Source organism: Delphinus delphis, chromosome 1 (genome assembly GCF_949987515.2).
Source record: "Delphinus delphis chromosome 1, mDelDel1.2, whole genome shotgun sequence".
Lineage (NCBI taxonomy): Eukaryota > Metazoa > Chordata > Mammalia > Artiodactyla > Delphinidae > Delphinus > Delphinus delphis.
The window spans coordinates 129,193,336-129,209,547 of NC_082683.1; the positions used below are offsets into that span (position 1 = coordinate 129,193,336).

The 16,212-nt window shown below is 40.1% G+C and overlaps 2 protein-coding genes across 4 annotated transcripts in view; one reads left to right on the top strand and one right to left on the bottom strand.

Annotated features, from left to right (window-relative positions):
- Positions 1–16,212, bottom strand: part of ANKRD45 (ankyrin repeat domain 45) — a 61,649-nt gene that overhangs the window by 24,652 nt on the left and 20,785 nt on the right. For all 3 annotated transcript variants that reach the window (XM_060034108.1, XM_060034118.1, XM_060034111.1), the window contains exons 4-5: positions 2,946–3,040; positions 1,779–1,917 (exon numbers count right to left, since the gene is read on the bottom strand). In XM_060034108.1, coding sequence (XP_059890091.1) covers positions 1,779–1,917; positions 2,946–3,040 — 234 coding nt within the window. The remainder of the gene's footprint in view (positions 1–1,778; positions 1,918–2,945; positions 3,041–16,212) is intronic.
- On the top strand, positions 13,144–14,599 carry TEX50 (testis expressed 50). Its single transcript, XM_060009610.1, has 2 exons — positions 13,144–13,465; positions 14,385–14,599. Exons 1-2 carry the CDS (start codon positions 13,144–13,146, stop codon positions 14,597–14,599), a joined length of 537 nt encoding a protein of 178 aa, XP_059865593.1.

Genomic DNA, 16,212 nt, shown 5'->3' on the forward strand with positions numbered 1-16,212 from the left:
AGATGTGTCGGGGGCGTGTGTGTGTGTGTGTGTGTGTGTGTGTGTGTGTGTGTGTGTGTGTTTATATATGTATGTTTACTCAGCCATAAAAAAGAATGAAATTCTGCCATTTGCAACAACATGGATGGACCTAGAGGGTATTATGCTTAGTGAAATAAGTCAGAGAAAGTCATATGCTCTATGTTATCACTTACATGTGGAGTCTAAAAAATTTTTATAAAACAAATGAATATAACAAAACAAACAGACTCACAGATATAGAGAACAAACTAGTGGTCACCAGTGGGAGAGAGAAGATGGGAGGGGCAAGATAGGGGTAGGGGATTAAGAGATATAAACCACTACACATAAAATAAATAAGCAACAAAGATATATTGAACAGCACAGGGAAGTGTAGCCATTATTTTGTAGTAACTTTAAATTCTATTAAAATATTGAATTACTATGCTGTACACCTGAAACTAATATATTATTATAAATCACCTATACTTCAATTAAAAACATAAGAAGACAACTCAACTTAAAAATGGGCAAAAGATTCAGAGACATTTCTCCAAAGAAAATATACAAATGGCCAGTAAGCACTTGAAAAAATGTTTAACGTCACCAGTAATTAAGGAAATGCAAATCAGAACTACATTAAGTTACTTCATACCCACTAGAACAGCTAAAAAAAATTTTTTTAAGATAATAACAAATGTTGATAACAATGTGGAGAAATTGGAATCCTCATATATATTGCTTATGGGAATGGAAGTTTGGAAAAAGTTTGGCAATTCCTCAAAAGGTCAGAAATAGAGGTACTATATGACCCCAGCAATTCTACTCCTAAATATATACCCAAGAGAAATGAAAGCATGAGGCCACACAAAAATTTGTACACAAAAATTCATGGCAGCATTATTTATAATAGTCAAATAGTAGAAACTCAAGTGTCCATCAATTAATGAATGGATAAAGTTGAATCCATACAATGGACTATTGTTCAGCGATAAAAAGGAATACTGACACATATTACAACATGGATAAACCTTAAAAACATTATGCAAAGCGAAAGAAGCCAGATACAAAAGGCAACAGACTATATGATCTATCTCTGAAATGTTCAGAACAGGCAATCCATAGAGATAAAAAGTAGATTAGTAGTTGCCAGGGACTTGTGGAAGGGAGGAATGGGCAGTGACTACTAACAGATACGGTGTGTCTCTTCGGGCTGGTAAAATGTTCTAAAATTAGACAGTGGTGATGATTATATAAATCTGAAAACCGCTGAATTTTTCATTTTTTAAATGGTGCATTTTATGGTATGAGAATTCTATCTCAATAAAGCTGATATTTTTAAAATCTTAGGTACACCTGCCACCAAGATTCTGACAGTGCACCTTCTCCACTGACAGGACAGTATTCCCACAATAGGTTTTTCAAACTATAGAGTTACATTACTGAAAATGTTTTTTTCAAATTCTGCCGCTCTATCTCCTTGAAGGACATGTCTTCCTGGTTGAAAATCACTGGTCAAAACTATAGTAAATTACATAAAATTAAATGATTAATGATGGTAATAAGATTAGTACTAGACATTCTCTGTAGAAATAACTCTGTCATTATTTTTATTATTAATATTGTAACTCAATGAAACTGAGTTATAGATTAGTGCCTGTAACAAGGTTAATGGCTACTTAGTGAAGATTGTTGAAATCAGATTATCTCAGAAATAACAACATTGAACCTAATTTTCATCTTTTCTGACACTCAAACCATTTTTATCCAAAACTTACGTGGTGTAGCCATTTTTGTGAAGATAGGAGTCACAATATCTTCCAATTGCTGTTTCTGCTCAAAAAGCTCATTAATGGAAGCTTCTAAATGGGTTTCCAGCCATTCATTTTTTATACGGCATGCATTGAGGATGGTATTCTAGAGACAGTAACAAAGAATTTACCTTCCACTTGTTTATTTAAAAATAAAACTCTATATAGTAACTCTAAACCAGCACTGTGCAACAGAACTTTTTGTGATGATGGAAATGTTCTGTATCTGCATTGTCCAATACAGTCACCATTAGACATACATAGCCAATGAGCACTAGAAAAGTGGCTGAGGAACTGAATTTTTAATTTTATTTAATTTTAATTAATTCTAATTTAAATAATCTCATATGGCTAGGGGCTACTATATCTGACAGTGCAGCTCTAACATTAGTGGAATGTGCGTATAAAGAAACTGATAATCTAGAGTCATGAAGCCTTGGGCCAGTCTACACCTTCTCCCTAATTCTTTATTTTCAATGAGCCTGTGATAAAGAAAAGTGTTTGCAAAGGTTGGAAAAAAACGGGTGGATGGTATGAGCTGCATGCAACTCCACGGGCAATGCCGAGGATATTTTATTCTTTCTCAGGTGGTTCACAGAAGAAAGTGCAAGAAATGCAAAAAGAGCTTCACCTCACTGAAAACCTCTCAATTTGCACTGCAGAACCATCTCTTTGCACATGAGCAGCAAACTGCTGATATCTGATTTAAGATGTTCATTACTCTATAGTTTGTAATAATATAGAGACACGAATAAATGTATATGCAAAAAAATAAAAAATAAAATAAAGGGCTTCCCTGGTGGCACAGTGGTTGAGAGACCGCCTGCCGATGCAGGGGACACGGGTTCGTGCCCCAATCCGGGTAGATCCCACATGCCACGAAGCGGCTAGTCCCGTGAGCCACGGCCGCTGAGCCTGCGCGTCCGAGCCTGTGCTCCGCAACGGGAGAGGCCACAACAGTGAGAGGCCCGAGTACCGCAAAAAAAAAAAAAAAAAAAGGAATAAATGAAGGAAGGGAGGGAGAAGAGAGCAGTGAGGACCGCTACCTACCTCTAGTGCATTAGTGTAGAAATTAAAGATACAAGGCAAAAATCTCGGAAGACTTCAGAGCAAACTATAATCACAATGCAGTACCTTGTCTTCCTTAAAAAGCTTCCCTGGTCCCTTTGCTGTATCTGTAACAATTGCAGAGACATTTGCGATATATTTTTTTAGCGCCAGCCTTGCATCTGAAAGAATAGAACAGTAAAATGCATATTAATAAGACAAAGACCAAAAAATATGCATGACAAACATTACATGCTTGTAATGTACATTTATATCTCCAGAGTTTTATAAAGACTGTATAGGAGATTTGTTGCAGTTGTTTTCCTTGGGGAACTTCAAAAGGATAACATTCAACTAGCACAGCACTTTGGGGCACTCACTGTATTCCTAGAATTGCGCTAAAATTTTTTTTTTTTTTTAATTTATTTACTTATTTAGTTTTGGCCGCGTTGGGTCTTCGTTGCTGCGTGCGGGCTTTCTCTAGTTGCATTGAGCGGGGGCTGCTCTTTGTTGCGGAGCACGAGCTCTAGGCGCGCGGGCTTCAGTAGTTGTGGCTCGCGGGCTCCAGTAGTTGTGGCTCGCGGGCTCTAGAGCTCAGGCTCAGTAGTTGTGGCGCACGGGCTTAGTTGCTCCGCGGCATGTGGGATCTTCCCGGACCAAGGCTCGAACCCATGTCCTCCACATTGGCAGGCGGATTCTTAACCACTGCGCCACCAGGGAAGCCCTGCGCTAAAATTTTTAAAGAGCAAATAAACATAAAATGTGATACCCGATACCAAAGAGACTATAGTCTATCAAAATACCTACTCTGGGGAAAGTAACAAAAAACATTTCCAAGAGAAAAACTGTCACTTGCTTTACCCTTCTTTATCCTTCAAAATAAATTCAAATAGCTTCCCTCTTTAAAAAAAAAAAAGTGTTTAAAATAATTCCATTCTCTATAGCACACGTTGCAAAATTTGCAAGACCTGTTTAAACAAAATTACAACACTTTGAGAGAAATAAAAGACTCAAGTAAATGGAAAGCTTTACCATATTCTTAGACAGAACAACTGACTATAGTAAATGGTAGATTAGCCTCAAATTAATTTAACAATTGATGTATTCGTTTCCTGTGGCTGCTATAACAAATTGCCATAAATTTGGTGGCTTAAAGCAACACAAGTTTATAGTTTATCCCCTTACAATTCTAGAGGCGAAAAGCCTGAAATCAGTTTAGCTGATTGTGTTGGCAGGGGAGATTCTTTCTGGGGGCTCTGAAGGGAGAATCTATTTTCTTGCTGTTTTCAACTTCTAGTGGCAGCCTGTACCCCTTGGCTGTGCCTCCTTCCTCCATCTTCAATCAAACTACACCACTCCAATGTCTAGCTCCATCATCAAATCACCTTCTCCTGGGCTTCCCTGGTGGTGCAGTGGTTGAGAGTCCGCCTGCCGATGCAGGGGACGCGGGTTCGTGCCCCGGTCTGGGAAGATCCCCCATGCCGCGGAGCGGCTGGGCCCGTGAGCCATGGCCGCTGAGCCTGCGCGTCCGGAGCCTGTGCTCCGCAATGGGAGAGGCCACAGCAGTGAAAGGCCCGCGTACAGAGGGAAAAAAAAAAAAAAAATCACCTTCTCCTCTTCTGTGTCAAATCTCCTGCCTCTCACTTATAATAAAGACAGTTGTAATTACATTTAGGTCCCACCGGGATAATCCAGGATAATCTCCCCATCTGAAGATCCTTAATTTAAGGATCTGCAAAATCCCATATGAGGTGACATTCACAGGTTCCAGGGATTAGAACCTAGATATCTTTGGCAGACTTTTTTCAGCCTACCACAGTCGGCCCTCTGACCTCCCAAAACTCCTACATATCCCCCATGCAAAATACATTTACCCCATGCCAACATCCAAAAGTTTCAACCCATTACAACATCAACTGATGTCCAAATGCTCATCTAAAATATCATCAGCTCAAAAGTCTCATCTCATCATCTAAACAAGGTATGCATGAGACATTAGTATGATCCATCTATCTTGGGGTAAAATTCCTCTCCATCTGTAGACCTGTGAAACTAGAAAACAAAGTTCTCTGCTCCCAAAATACAATGGTGGGACAGGCACAGAGCAACAGTTATAGATAATGCCATTCCAAAAGTGAGAAATTAGAGGAAAAAAGGAGTCACCACACTCCCAAGTAATTTTGAAATCCCACAGGGCAAATTCTATTAGGTATCAAAGCCTGGGGATAATCATCTGTGGTGTAAGGCTCCATCCTCTTGGCCTGCAGCTCCAGCCTGAGTCATCCTTCCTTTTTCATGAAAGACAGCACGTTTTTGCAGCTGAATAGTTTTGTCAGTCACAGCTTCAAACCCACCATTCATGTTGCAAACAGAATTAATTCCCTAAACTGGAATCCAAGGTTTAGGTTTTGGCTCCACTAGCTGGGTGACCTGGAGTCAGTAGTGGCCCCAGAATTTCAATACAGGATGAAGTTTAGCAGAGGAATTAGCTGGAAGAGGGGACTAAGGGACTTGTCATAGAACTGCATTTATATAATAAGCACACCGATTTTACTAACAGCATATATTTATTTGGGGTAGCGTGGTAGAGAAAGGAGCTTACTGCAAGCATCCTCTTAATGCCACCATAGCTGTCTTACTGCATTCAGGCTGCAAAATACCACAGACTATGTAGTTTATAAACAACAGAAACTTATTTTTCACAGTTCTGGAGGCTGGGAAGTCCAAGATCAAGCTGTCAACATGGTTGCAGTCTAATGAAAACCCTCTTCCTTTATTGCCAGCACCTTCTCACTGTGCCCTCACATAGTAGATGGGGCTAGGGAACTCTGTGGGGACTCTTTTATAAGAACACTAATCCCATTCATGAGGGCTCCACCTTCATGTCCTAAGCATCTCCCAAAGGCCCCACTTCCTAATACCATCACATTGGGCATTAGGATTTCAACATATGAATTTGGGGGAACACAAACTTTCAGACCATAGCAATATCTTAACCCCACTAACCTCAGTTTCTCCATCTAGAAAATGGAAGTATTATAGCACCATCCTCATAGGGTTGTTGTAAGAATTAAACACAATGTATTATAGTATAATGCATGCAGACGTCTTGACACAGTGCCTGTCACACAGTAAAGCACTCAATAAGTTTATTATTATGTCACTCCTCTCCTCAAAACTCTGTAAATGACTCCCTATTGACTACTGAATAAAATGTGGGGCCTTCCAAGATCTATCTAGCCACAAACTAACTTTCCAGCTTCATCCCTTGCAACATTCATCCAGAGACCCTGTCCATTATTTACCCCCTGTTCCCTCTGCTCCCAGGCTCACTCCTTCAGTTCCTCAGGTCTCTGCTCGAGCATCACCTTAACAGAGAAGCCTCTCCTGATTGCCCTCTATAAAATAACACACTCTCACTTGCTGGCAACTTCATAACCCCGTTACCACTCTATTTTTCTCCGTAACACTGCATAGATACATAGATTTAGATAATTTTATTTTCTGTGTCTCCCTACCACAAAGTAAACTCCATAAACATAAAGACTGTTTTATGCCTAGTTGTGTATGTATTCTCAGCTCCTAGAACGGTATTTAGCACATAGGAGGTGCTCAATAAATATTTATAAATGGTTGTCTAAAGGTTTACACAGAATTTCTTTGCTTATTATGTTTCCTCAACCTAAAATGCCCTCTCTGCATTGCCACCCACCAAAATTCTACTCATTCTTCAAAGCTTACTTTAAAATGCACTTCTGTGAAACTCCTAATTCCCCCAGGTAGATCTCATTGTTCTATCAATTGTGACATGATTATAATCTGATTTAGCTCTGAGTTTAATCTGTCTTGTAGTTTTTTGCTTCTACGTCTAGACTGTAGGTTCCTTAAAGGCAGAGTCTGTGTCACCTTCTTATCATATACCATGCAGCCTCACCATCTCTTTTTCACTTACCACGCCAAATTCCCCACCCCTCACCCACTACCTGATAGTACCACATTGCCACCAAAAAGATATAGGTCAAAAGGGGGAGGGCCTCAGCATTTGCTTGACTATTTGAAGGGAAGGACATTCCAGAATGAAAAAAACAGAAGCAGATGCTAGGTTGTATGAAATGATAACAGCTATAGCTACTTTGTAAGTAGATGTGAAAGTACCATACTTCAAAAGGGTTGGGGAGGATCTTCAAGATGGCAGAGGAGTGAGACGTGGAGATCACCTTCCTCCCCACAAATACATCAAAAATACATCTAGAAGTGGAACAGCTCCTACAAAACACCTCCTGAATGCTGGCAGAAGACCTCAGACTTCCCAAAAGGCAAGAAACTCCCCACGTACCTGGGTAGGGCAAAAGAAAAAAGAAAAAACAGAGACAAAAGAATAGGGATGGGACCTGCACCTCTGGGAGGGAGCTGTGAAGAAGGAAAAGTTTCCACACACTAGGAAGCCCCTTCACAGGTGGAGATGGGGGGGGGGGATGTGTGGTAAGGTTCGGAGCCACAGAGGAGAGAACAGCAACAGGGGTGCAGAGGGCAAAGCGGAGAGATTCCTGCACAAAGGATCGCTGCCAACTAGCAATCACCAGCCTGAGAGGCTTGTCTGCTCACTTGCCGGCCGGGACTGGTGGGTGCTGGGAGCTGAGGCTCGGGCTTCGGAGGTTGGATCCCAGGGAGAGGACTGGGGTTGGCTGCTTGAACACAGCCTGAAGGAGGCTAGTGCGCCACAGCTAGCCGGGAGGGAGTCCGGGAAAAAGTCTGGACCTGCCTAAGAGTCAAGAAACTTTTTCTTCCCTCTTTGTTTCCTGGTGCGTGAGGATAGGGGATTAAGAGCGCTGCTTAAAGGAGCTCCAGAGACAGGCGCAAGCCGCGGCTATCAGCGCAGACACCTGAGACGTGCATGAAATGCTAAAGATGCTACTGCAGCCACCAAGAATCCCATGTGCAAGCACAGGTCACTATCCCCACCTGCCCTCCCGGGAGCCTTGCAGCCCACCACTGCCAGGGTCCTGGGATCAGGGACAACTTCCCTGGGAGAACACACGGGGCACCTCAGGCTATTGCAACGTCACGCCAGCCTCTGCCACAGGCTCACCCCACATTCGAATTATAACTACTGTACCCCTCCCTCCCCCCAGCCTGAGTGAGCCAGAGCCCCCTAATCAGCTGCTCCTTTAACCCCCTCCTGTCTGGGCGAAGAATAGACGCCCTCAGGCGACCTACATGCAGAGGCGGGTCCAAATCCAAAGGTGAACCCCAGGAGCTGTGTGAACAGAGAAAGGGAAATCTCTCCCAGCAGCCTGAGGAGCAGTGCATTAAATCTCCACAATCAACTCGATATACTCTGCAACTGTGGAATACCTGAATAGACAACAAATCGTCCCAAAATTGAGGCCGTGAACTTTGGGAGCAACTGTAGACTTGGGGTTTGCTGTATGCAACAGACTAGTTTCCGATTTTTATGTTTATCTTAGTATAGTTTTCAGCACTTGTTATCATTGGTGGATTTGTTTACTGGTGTGGTTGCTCTCTTTTTTTTTATTAGTTTTTTAATTTTTTAATTTTAATAGCTTATTTTATTTTATTTTTCTTTCTTTTTTTCCTCCCTTTTCTTCTGAGCGTGTGGCTAACAGGGTCTTGGTGCTCTGGCCGGGTGTCAGGCCTGAACCTCTGAGGTGGGAGAGCCGAGTTCAGGACACTGGGCCACCACAGACCTCCCAGCCTCACGTAATATCAATCAGCGAGAGCTCTCCCAGAGATCTCCGTCTCAAGGCTAAGACCCAGCTCCACTCAGCGACCAGCAAGCTCCAGTGCTGGACACCCCATGCCAAACAACTAGCAAAACAGGAACACAACCCCACCCATTAGCAGAGAGGCTGCCTAAAAGCATAGTAAGTTCACACACACCCCAATACACACTACTAAATAACCAAGAGATCACTGAAGAAATCAAAGAGGAAATCAAAAAATACCTAGAAACAAATGACAATGAAAACATGACCACCCAAAACCTATGGGATATAGCAAAAGCAGTTCTAAGAGGGGAGTTTATAGCAATACAATCCTATCTCAAGAAACAAGAAAAATCTCAAATAAACAACCTAACCTTACACCTAAAGCAATTAGAGAAAGAAGAACAAAAAAACCCCAAAGTCAGCAGAAGGAAAATAATGATAAAAATCAGATCAGAAATAAATAAAAAAATAAATGAAGGACACAATAGCAAAGATCAATAAAACTAAAAGCTGGTTCTTTGAGAAGATAAACAAAATTGATAAACTGGTAGCCAGACTCATCAAGAAAAGAAGGGAAAAGACTCAAATCAATAGAATTAGAAATGAAAAAGAAGTAACAGGGGCTTCCCTGGTGGCACAGTGGTTAAGAATCCCCCTGCCAAAGCAGGACACATGGGTTCGAGCCCTAATCCGAGAAGATCCCACATGCTGCGGAGCAACTACAGAGCCTGTGCTCTAGAGCCCGTGAGCCACAACTACTGAGCCCGCGCACCTAGAGCCCGTGCTCCCAACAAGAGAAGCCACCACAATGAGAAGCCTGTGCACCACAACGAAGAGTAGCCCCCGCTCACCGCAACCAGAGAAAACCCGTGTGCAGCAACAAAGACCCAATGCAGCCAAAAATAAAATAAATAAAATAAAATAAATTTTAAAAAAAAGAAGTAACAACTGACACTGCAGAAATACAAAGGATCATGAGAGAATACTACAAGCAGCTATATGCCAATAAAATTGACACCTGGAAGAAATGGACAAATTCTTAGAAAAGCATAACCTTCCAAAACTTAACCAGGAAGAAATAGAAAATAAAAGCAGACTGGTCACAAGTAATGAAATTGAAACTGTGATTAAATATCTTCCAACAAACAAAAGCCCAGGACCAGATGGCTTCACAGGCAAATTCTATCAAACATTTAGAGAAGAGCTAACACCTATCCTTCTCAAACTCTTCCAAAATATAGCAGATGGAGGAACACTCCCAAACTCATTCTATGAGGCCACCATCACCCTGATACCAAAACCAGACAAAGATGTTACAAAGAAAGAAAAATACAGGCCAATATCACTGATGAACATAGATGCAAAAATCTTCAACAAAATACTAGCAAACAGAGTCCAACAGGACATTAAAAAGATCATACACCATGATCAAGTGGGGTTTATCCCAGGAATGGAAGGATTCTTTAACATACGCAAATCAATCAATGTGATACACCATATTAACAAACGGAAGGAGAAAAACCGTATGATAATCTCAACAGATGCAGAAGAAGCTTCTGACAAAATTCAACACCCATTTATGATAAAAACCCTCCAGTAGGCATAGAGGCAACCTACCTAAACATAATAAAGGCCATATATGACAAACCCACAGCCAACATTGTTCTCAATGGTGAAAAATTGAAAGCATTTCCACTAAGACCAACAAGAAGACAAGGTTGCCCACTCTCACCTCTCTTATTCAACATAGTTTTGGCAGTTTTAGCCACAGCAATCAGAGAAGAAAAAGAAATAAAAGGAATCCAAATCAGAAAAGAAGAAATAAAACTGTCACTGTTTTCAGATAACATGATACTATACATAGAGAATCCTAAAGATGCTACCAGAAAACTACTAGAGCTAATCAATGAATTTGGCAAAGTAGCAGGATACAAAATTAATGCACAGAAATCTCTTGCATTCCTATACACTAATGATGAAAAATCTGAAAGAGAAATTAAGGTAACACTCCCATTTACCACTGCAACAAAAAGAATAAAATACCTAGGAATAAACCTACCCAAGGAGACAAAAGACCTGTTGCAGAAAACTATAAGACACTGATGAAAGAAATTAAAGATGATACAAACAGATGGAGACATATACCATGTTCTTGGATTGGAAGAATCAACATTGTAAAAACGACTATACTACCCAAAGCAATCTACAGATTCAATGCAATCCCTATCAAACTACCAATGGCAGTTTTCACAGAACTAGAACAAAAAATTTCACAATTTGTAAGGAAACACAAAAGATCCTGAATAGCCCAAGCAATCTTGATAAAGAAAAACGGAGCTGGAGGAATCAGCCTCCTTGACTTCAGACTATACTACAAAGCTACAGTAATCAAGACAGTATAGTACTGGCACAAAAACAGAAATATAGATTAATAGAACAGGATAGAAAGCCCAGAGATAAACCTACACACATATGTCAACTTATCTTGATAGAGGAGGCAAGAATACACAATGGAGAAAAGACAGCCTCTTCAATAAGTGGTGCTGGGAAAACTGGACAGCTACATGTAAAGGAATGAAATTAGAACACTCCCTAACACCATACACAAAAATAAACTCAAAATGGATTAAAGACCTAAATGCAAGGCCAGAGACTATAAAACTCTTAGAGGAAAACATAGGCAGAACACTCTATGACAAAAATCACAGATCTTTTTTGACCCACCTCCTAGAGATATTGAAATAAAAATAAACAAATGGACCTAATGAAACTTAAAAGCTTTTGCACAGCAAAGGAAACTGTAAACATGATGAAAAGACAACCCTCAGAATGGGAGAAAATATTTGCAAACGAAGCAACTGACAAAGGATTAGTTTCCAAAATATACAAGCAGCTCATGCAGCTCAATATCAAAAAAAAACGAACAATCCAATCCAAAAATGGGCAGAAGACCTAAATAGACATTTCTCCAAAGAAGATATACAGATTGCTAACAAACACATGAAAAGATGCTCAACATCAGTAATCATTAGAGAAATGCAAATCAAAACTACAATGAGGTATCACCTCATACCAGTCAGAATGGCCATCTTCAAAAAATCTACAAACAATTGGGCTTCCCTGGTGGCGCAGTGGTTGAGAGTCCGCCTGCCGATGCAGGGGACATGGGTTCGTGCCCCGGTCCGGGAAGATCCCACATGCCGTGGAGTGGCTGGGCCTGTGAGCCATGGCCGCTGAGCCTGCGCGTCCGGAGCCTGTGCTCCGCAACAGGAGAGGCCACAACAGTGAGAGGCCCACGTACCACAAAAAAAAAAAAAAAAAAATCTACAAACAATAAATGCTGGAGGGGGTGTGGAGAAAAGGGAACCCTCTTGCACTGTTGGCGGGAATGTAAATTGATACAGCCACTATGGAGAACAGTACGGAAGTTCCTTAAAAAACTACAAATAGACCTACCATATGACCCAGCAATCCCACTACTGGGCATATAACCTGAGAAAATCACAATTCAAAAAGAGTCATGCACCACAATGTTCATTACAACTCTATTTACAATAGCCAGGACATGGAAGCGACCTAACTGTCCATCAACATGGATGGACAAAGATCCGATGAATGGATAAAGAAGATGTGGCACATATACACAATGGAATTTTGCTCAGCCATAAAAAGAAACGAAATTCAGTTATTTGTAGTGAGGTGGACCTAGAGTCTATCATACAGAGTGAAATAAGTCAGAAAGAGAAAAACAAATACTGTACGCTAACACATATATATGGAATCTTAAAAAAAAAAATGGTGCTGAAGAACCTAGGGGCAGGACAGGAATAAAGACATAGAGAATGAACTTGAGTACACTGGGAGGGGAAAGGTAAGCTGGGACGAAGTGAGAGAGTGGCATGGACATATATACACTACCAAATGTAAAATAGATAGCTAGTGGGAAGCAGTCGCATAGCACAGGGAGATCAGCTCCATGCTTTGTGACCACCTAGAGGGATGGGATAGGGAGGGTGGGAGGGAGATGCAGAGGGAGGGGATTTGGGAGGATATATGTATACATATAGCTGATTCACTTTGTTATACAGCAGAAACTAACACACCATTGTAAAGCAATTATAGTCCAATAAAGATGTAAAAAAAAAAAAAGGGTTGGAAAGGATATAGGTAAGTTGTTTCCATGAAATTCTATTAAGATAATTACAATTTAAATTTATTAGCTAGCAAAATATTAGTAAAGTATTTGTTTTTCAGAAAACTGAAGAGGCTCAAACTATTCTGGAAAAAAACAAGAAAAAGTGTTCCTAAGAAATCCAAGGTGATTGGCTAGGCAACACCTTTTCAGTCCAGTGTGGTTCTCTATGACATCACTGAATTTATCCCTGAATCACTATGACTGATGATGTTACAGTGATCATCAGTGTATATTTTGCTGACCAGTAAAAGTATCTTCAGTGCTTTGACTGGAACACCATGTTAACTAATACTCAGGGCATTTCTGCTCTGTCTGTAACCAATTTTTGACTATAAATGCTTTTTCCATTTGAGAAAGAAAGATGCCTTCTCAAGGACTATCCCTGATTTTTCCTCTGTTGTTTCTCTGCTTCTTCAGGGAGAGTTTCTGCATTTGTGATGGTACTACCTGGACAAAGGTTGGATGGGAGATTTTTCCAGAAGAAACACATCATTTGAAAGTTAAGCCTTCTCCATCTCACCGTCTACCTTACCCTCTGAACAAACTATGCTGCAATTTTGCTAGTACGGATATATTTCAGTGTCTTTTACATCTTATTTATATTTTAGTACAAGTTCTCTTTTCAATCCTGTCTGTTTTATCTGCTCATTACCTGTGGCTAAAATGGAAGAAACACAAAAAAAAGGTGAATTAGTGATGCAAATAATAATAGTTATAGAATATCAAAGAGTTTAAAAGATAAGATTATCATCTTCTTTGAGAGAAAGAACCATGTCTTATTCTTCTTCATAACCTCCCCAATTTCCACCATTCATCCCCAGCATGTAGCAGTTTCTTGCATATGTCAGGTGTTCAGCAAAGGTGTACTCAATTAGAAGGTCCTTAAAATAACCTGTTAATTTTAGATCGATTATTTTAAGTTACGAAACACACCAAGAAAGTAGTGAGCTACAGTGAATAGAATGCATAGGAAGTGAAGGTATCTGTCTGGGCCCTTAGGTAAGTCACTGTATCTTTCTCAGCTGCCTGATCCATAAAATTAAGGATATGGAACGACATTTTGTTAGATCCCTTCCCGATCTGTCTAAGAAAGCTAAGTATACAAAAGTCGGCATGTATTTTTTTAATGGACTGCAAACTAATTTCTAATTTTAGTATAACTTTCTGGAAAATAGCACTCTTAAACTAATTTCCCACTTTGCCAGTGACACCATATTTTGAGGCAATCTTAAAAGCTCATTGACCTTCACAACAATTAGATATTTATAAAATTACTATGACTTTATCACATTATACCTTAAGGTTGTTTAGTAAAGGAAAATATTTTACTAATATTCAAATAATTCCTCCCAGCAGAATGCTCTAATCACAGAAAGTACTTATTAAATGTTTGCCGATGGTGATAATGATCGCTATAACCTTATACAAGGGCATATAAAAAAGAGCATTTCTTCTGCATTTATACCTTTCATCTACAGTAACTTTTTCTTTGCATAAATAACTAATATGTGGTATTTGGAGTTTAAGTGTATATATCCAGAAAACAAATTTAATTTGAACTACAGTAATAAAAAAATCTCTAATATGTTTTTTTCTCCTTTTAACTGAAGAAACAAGCCTCCTTAGATACAGCTGGTAATGATCTAGAAAGCCAGCCCATCTATGACATTGACCAAATACTCTGCAGACCGGTGGCCACAACATCAATGATCCCCAAGTACCTGAATCAGGTGTCCCATCATCCTCCAGCTAAGAAAGTCAAGCACCAAAAACTAAAGGGGAAGAAGAGTGAAGGAGAAGGAGCCAGAGGATACTAAACATATCCATATGCAAATATAGCTCAGTCCATTATGAAGACTACACAAGAAATCTATTGCGAGAACTCATGTAAGGACAAAAATCGTTCTTTGGCATCCTTTGTAAATTTTTTGCCAGGTTCTTTAAGGAAACCTTCCAACAAAGTCTGGATTGAACACTTATTTCTATTCAGCTAAAACGGCTCCAGACTCACTAAAAGTAATGGGGAAAGACTGTATACGATCACTGCTTCATGTTTAAGTGCTTTGTCCTTTTCAATGCGTTCGATTACTAATCATTAAGCAATGTGTAGAACAGAATCTTCATTTAGTGTTTCAGTAAATCTCTGATTTAAATAATATTTGTGATTTTTCTTAGTTTCCTGAGCAAATTTTATGGCCACACTGAGACGTTTAATTTCCCATCTCATATTGTTAAAATGGTATGGAAATACTAAGGAACAGATTAATTTTTTTAAGTATAAATGTTTCCATTTTCAGTAAAATAAATGAGGAATTAAGTATCAACACTTATTTAATTTCAAGCTTTTGTTGATAAGATGCCTCAGTTTTTTTAAATATTCCACACTTTTGTTGATCAGTCACCTCAATTTTTTTTTTAAATATGGTTTCCATATTTTCCAAACAAAAGCTGAGAGACTGGTCTGAGACTAGGACAGATTTTCTTAACAACATGTTGAAGAATCCCAGAAAAATATACCAGATCTATAATATACCTCCCATCAATATAAGGGGAAAAAAACTTTTAAAAAAAAATCCTTTGTACAGTAATAGATAATGCTACAGTCTTTATAAATAACAGAAGAGAACAGTGCCTGCCTTGGGTTATTGTGGATTATTAAAAGTTTGTTTATGGTTCCACTTTCCACTCCCCTACTTACTTCCACTCTTGCCTAACCACAACCCTACTCCCACATGTCCATGAATGTCAGCTCCGTACCTTCAGAGCTCTGAACTGTCAACTAATTCCCTCTAAGAGAACACTTATATGTATCTCTATTAATGGAGGACCCTTGAACACTTCAAGTCTACGAACCTCGAAGACCCAATGAAATTTATCTCTAATAGTCAAATTTTCAGTAGTATAGAGGAGTCTCTTGGGTAGGGAGTCCTCAGCCCCGTAAACCTCTCATCATTAGAGCAAGAAATGGAAGTGGTTTATACTCTTGTTCAGTCTGAATTAAACAAATGTTACATTTTATGTTGCGTAGTTTGTGTTTTGACATTTCACAGCTACATTACCATGAAGCGCCAATCCTTGCAATCCCATCATTGATCTGGAAACAGAAGACTAGTTTATAGTATTATAGTCTTCTTATCTTCATCACTAGGAAATGGTAGGTCTAATTCCCCTAAGACTGTAAGGACCCAAACTAAACAGATGGACATGAGGGAGATGGAAAGTGGGGCAGGCACACGGCCTTTAGCATGACCGTTGGCTTGGCGGTTAGAGGTCCCGCTCTGCCAACAGTCAGCCTCACAGTGGTCCTCATGGCAGAGAGTGCAGTGAGAGGTGGATCGCGTCCTTCTCCCTCGGGCCCTCCAGGCCCTCTGGCTTCGGGCCTGGCAGGTGAGCTGGGAGGCCCAGGGACAGGCTGAGGGCTATGTCCCGC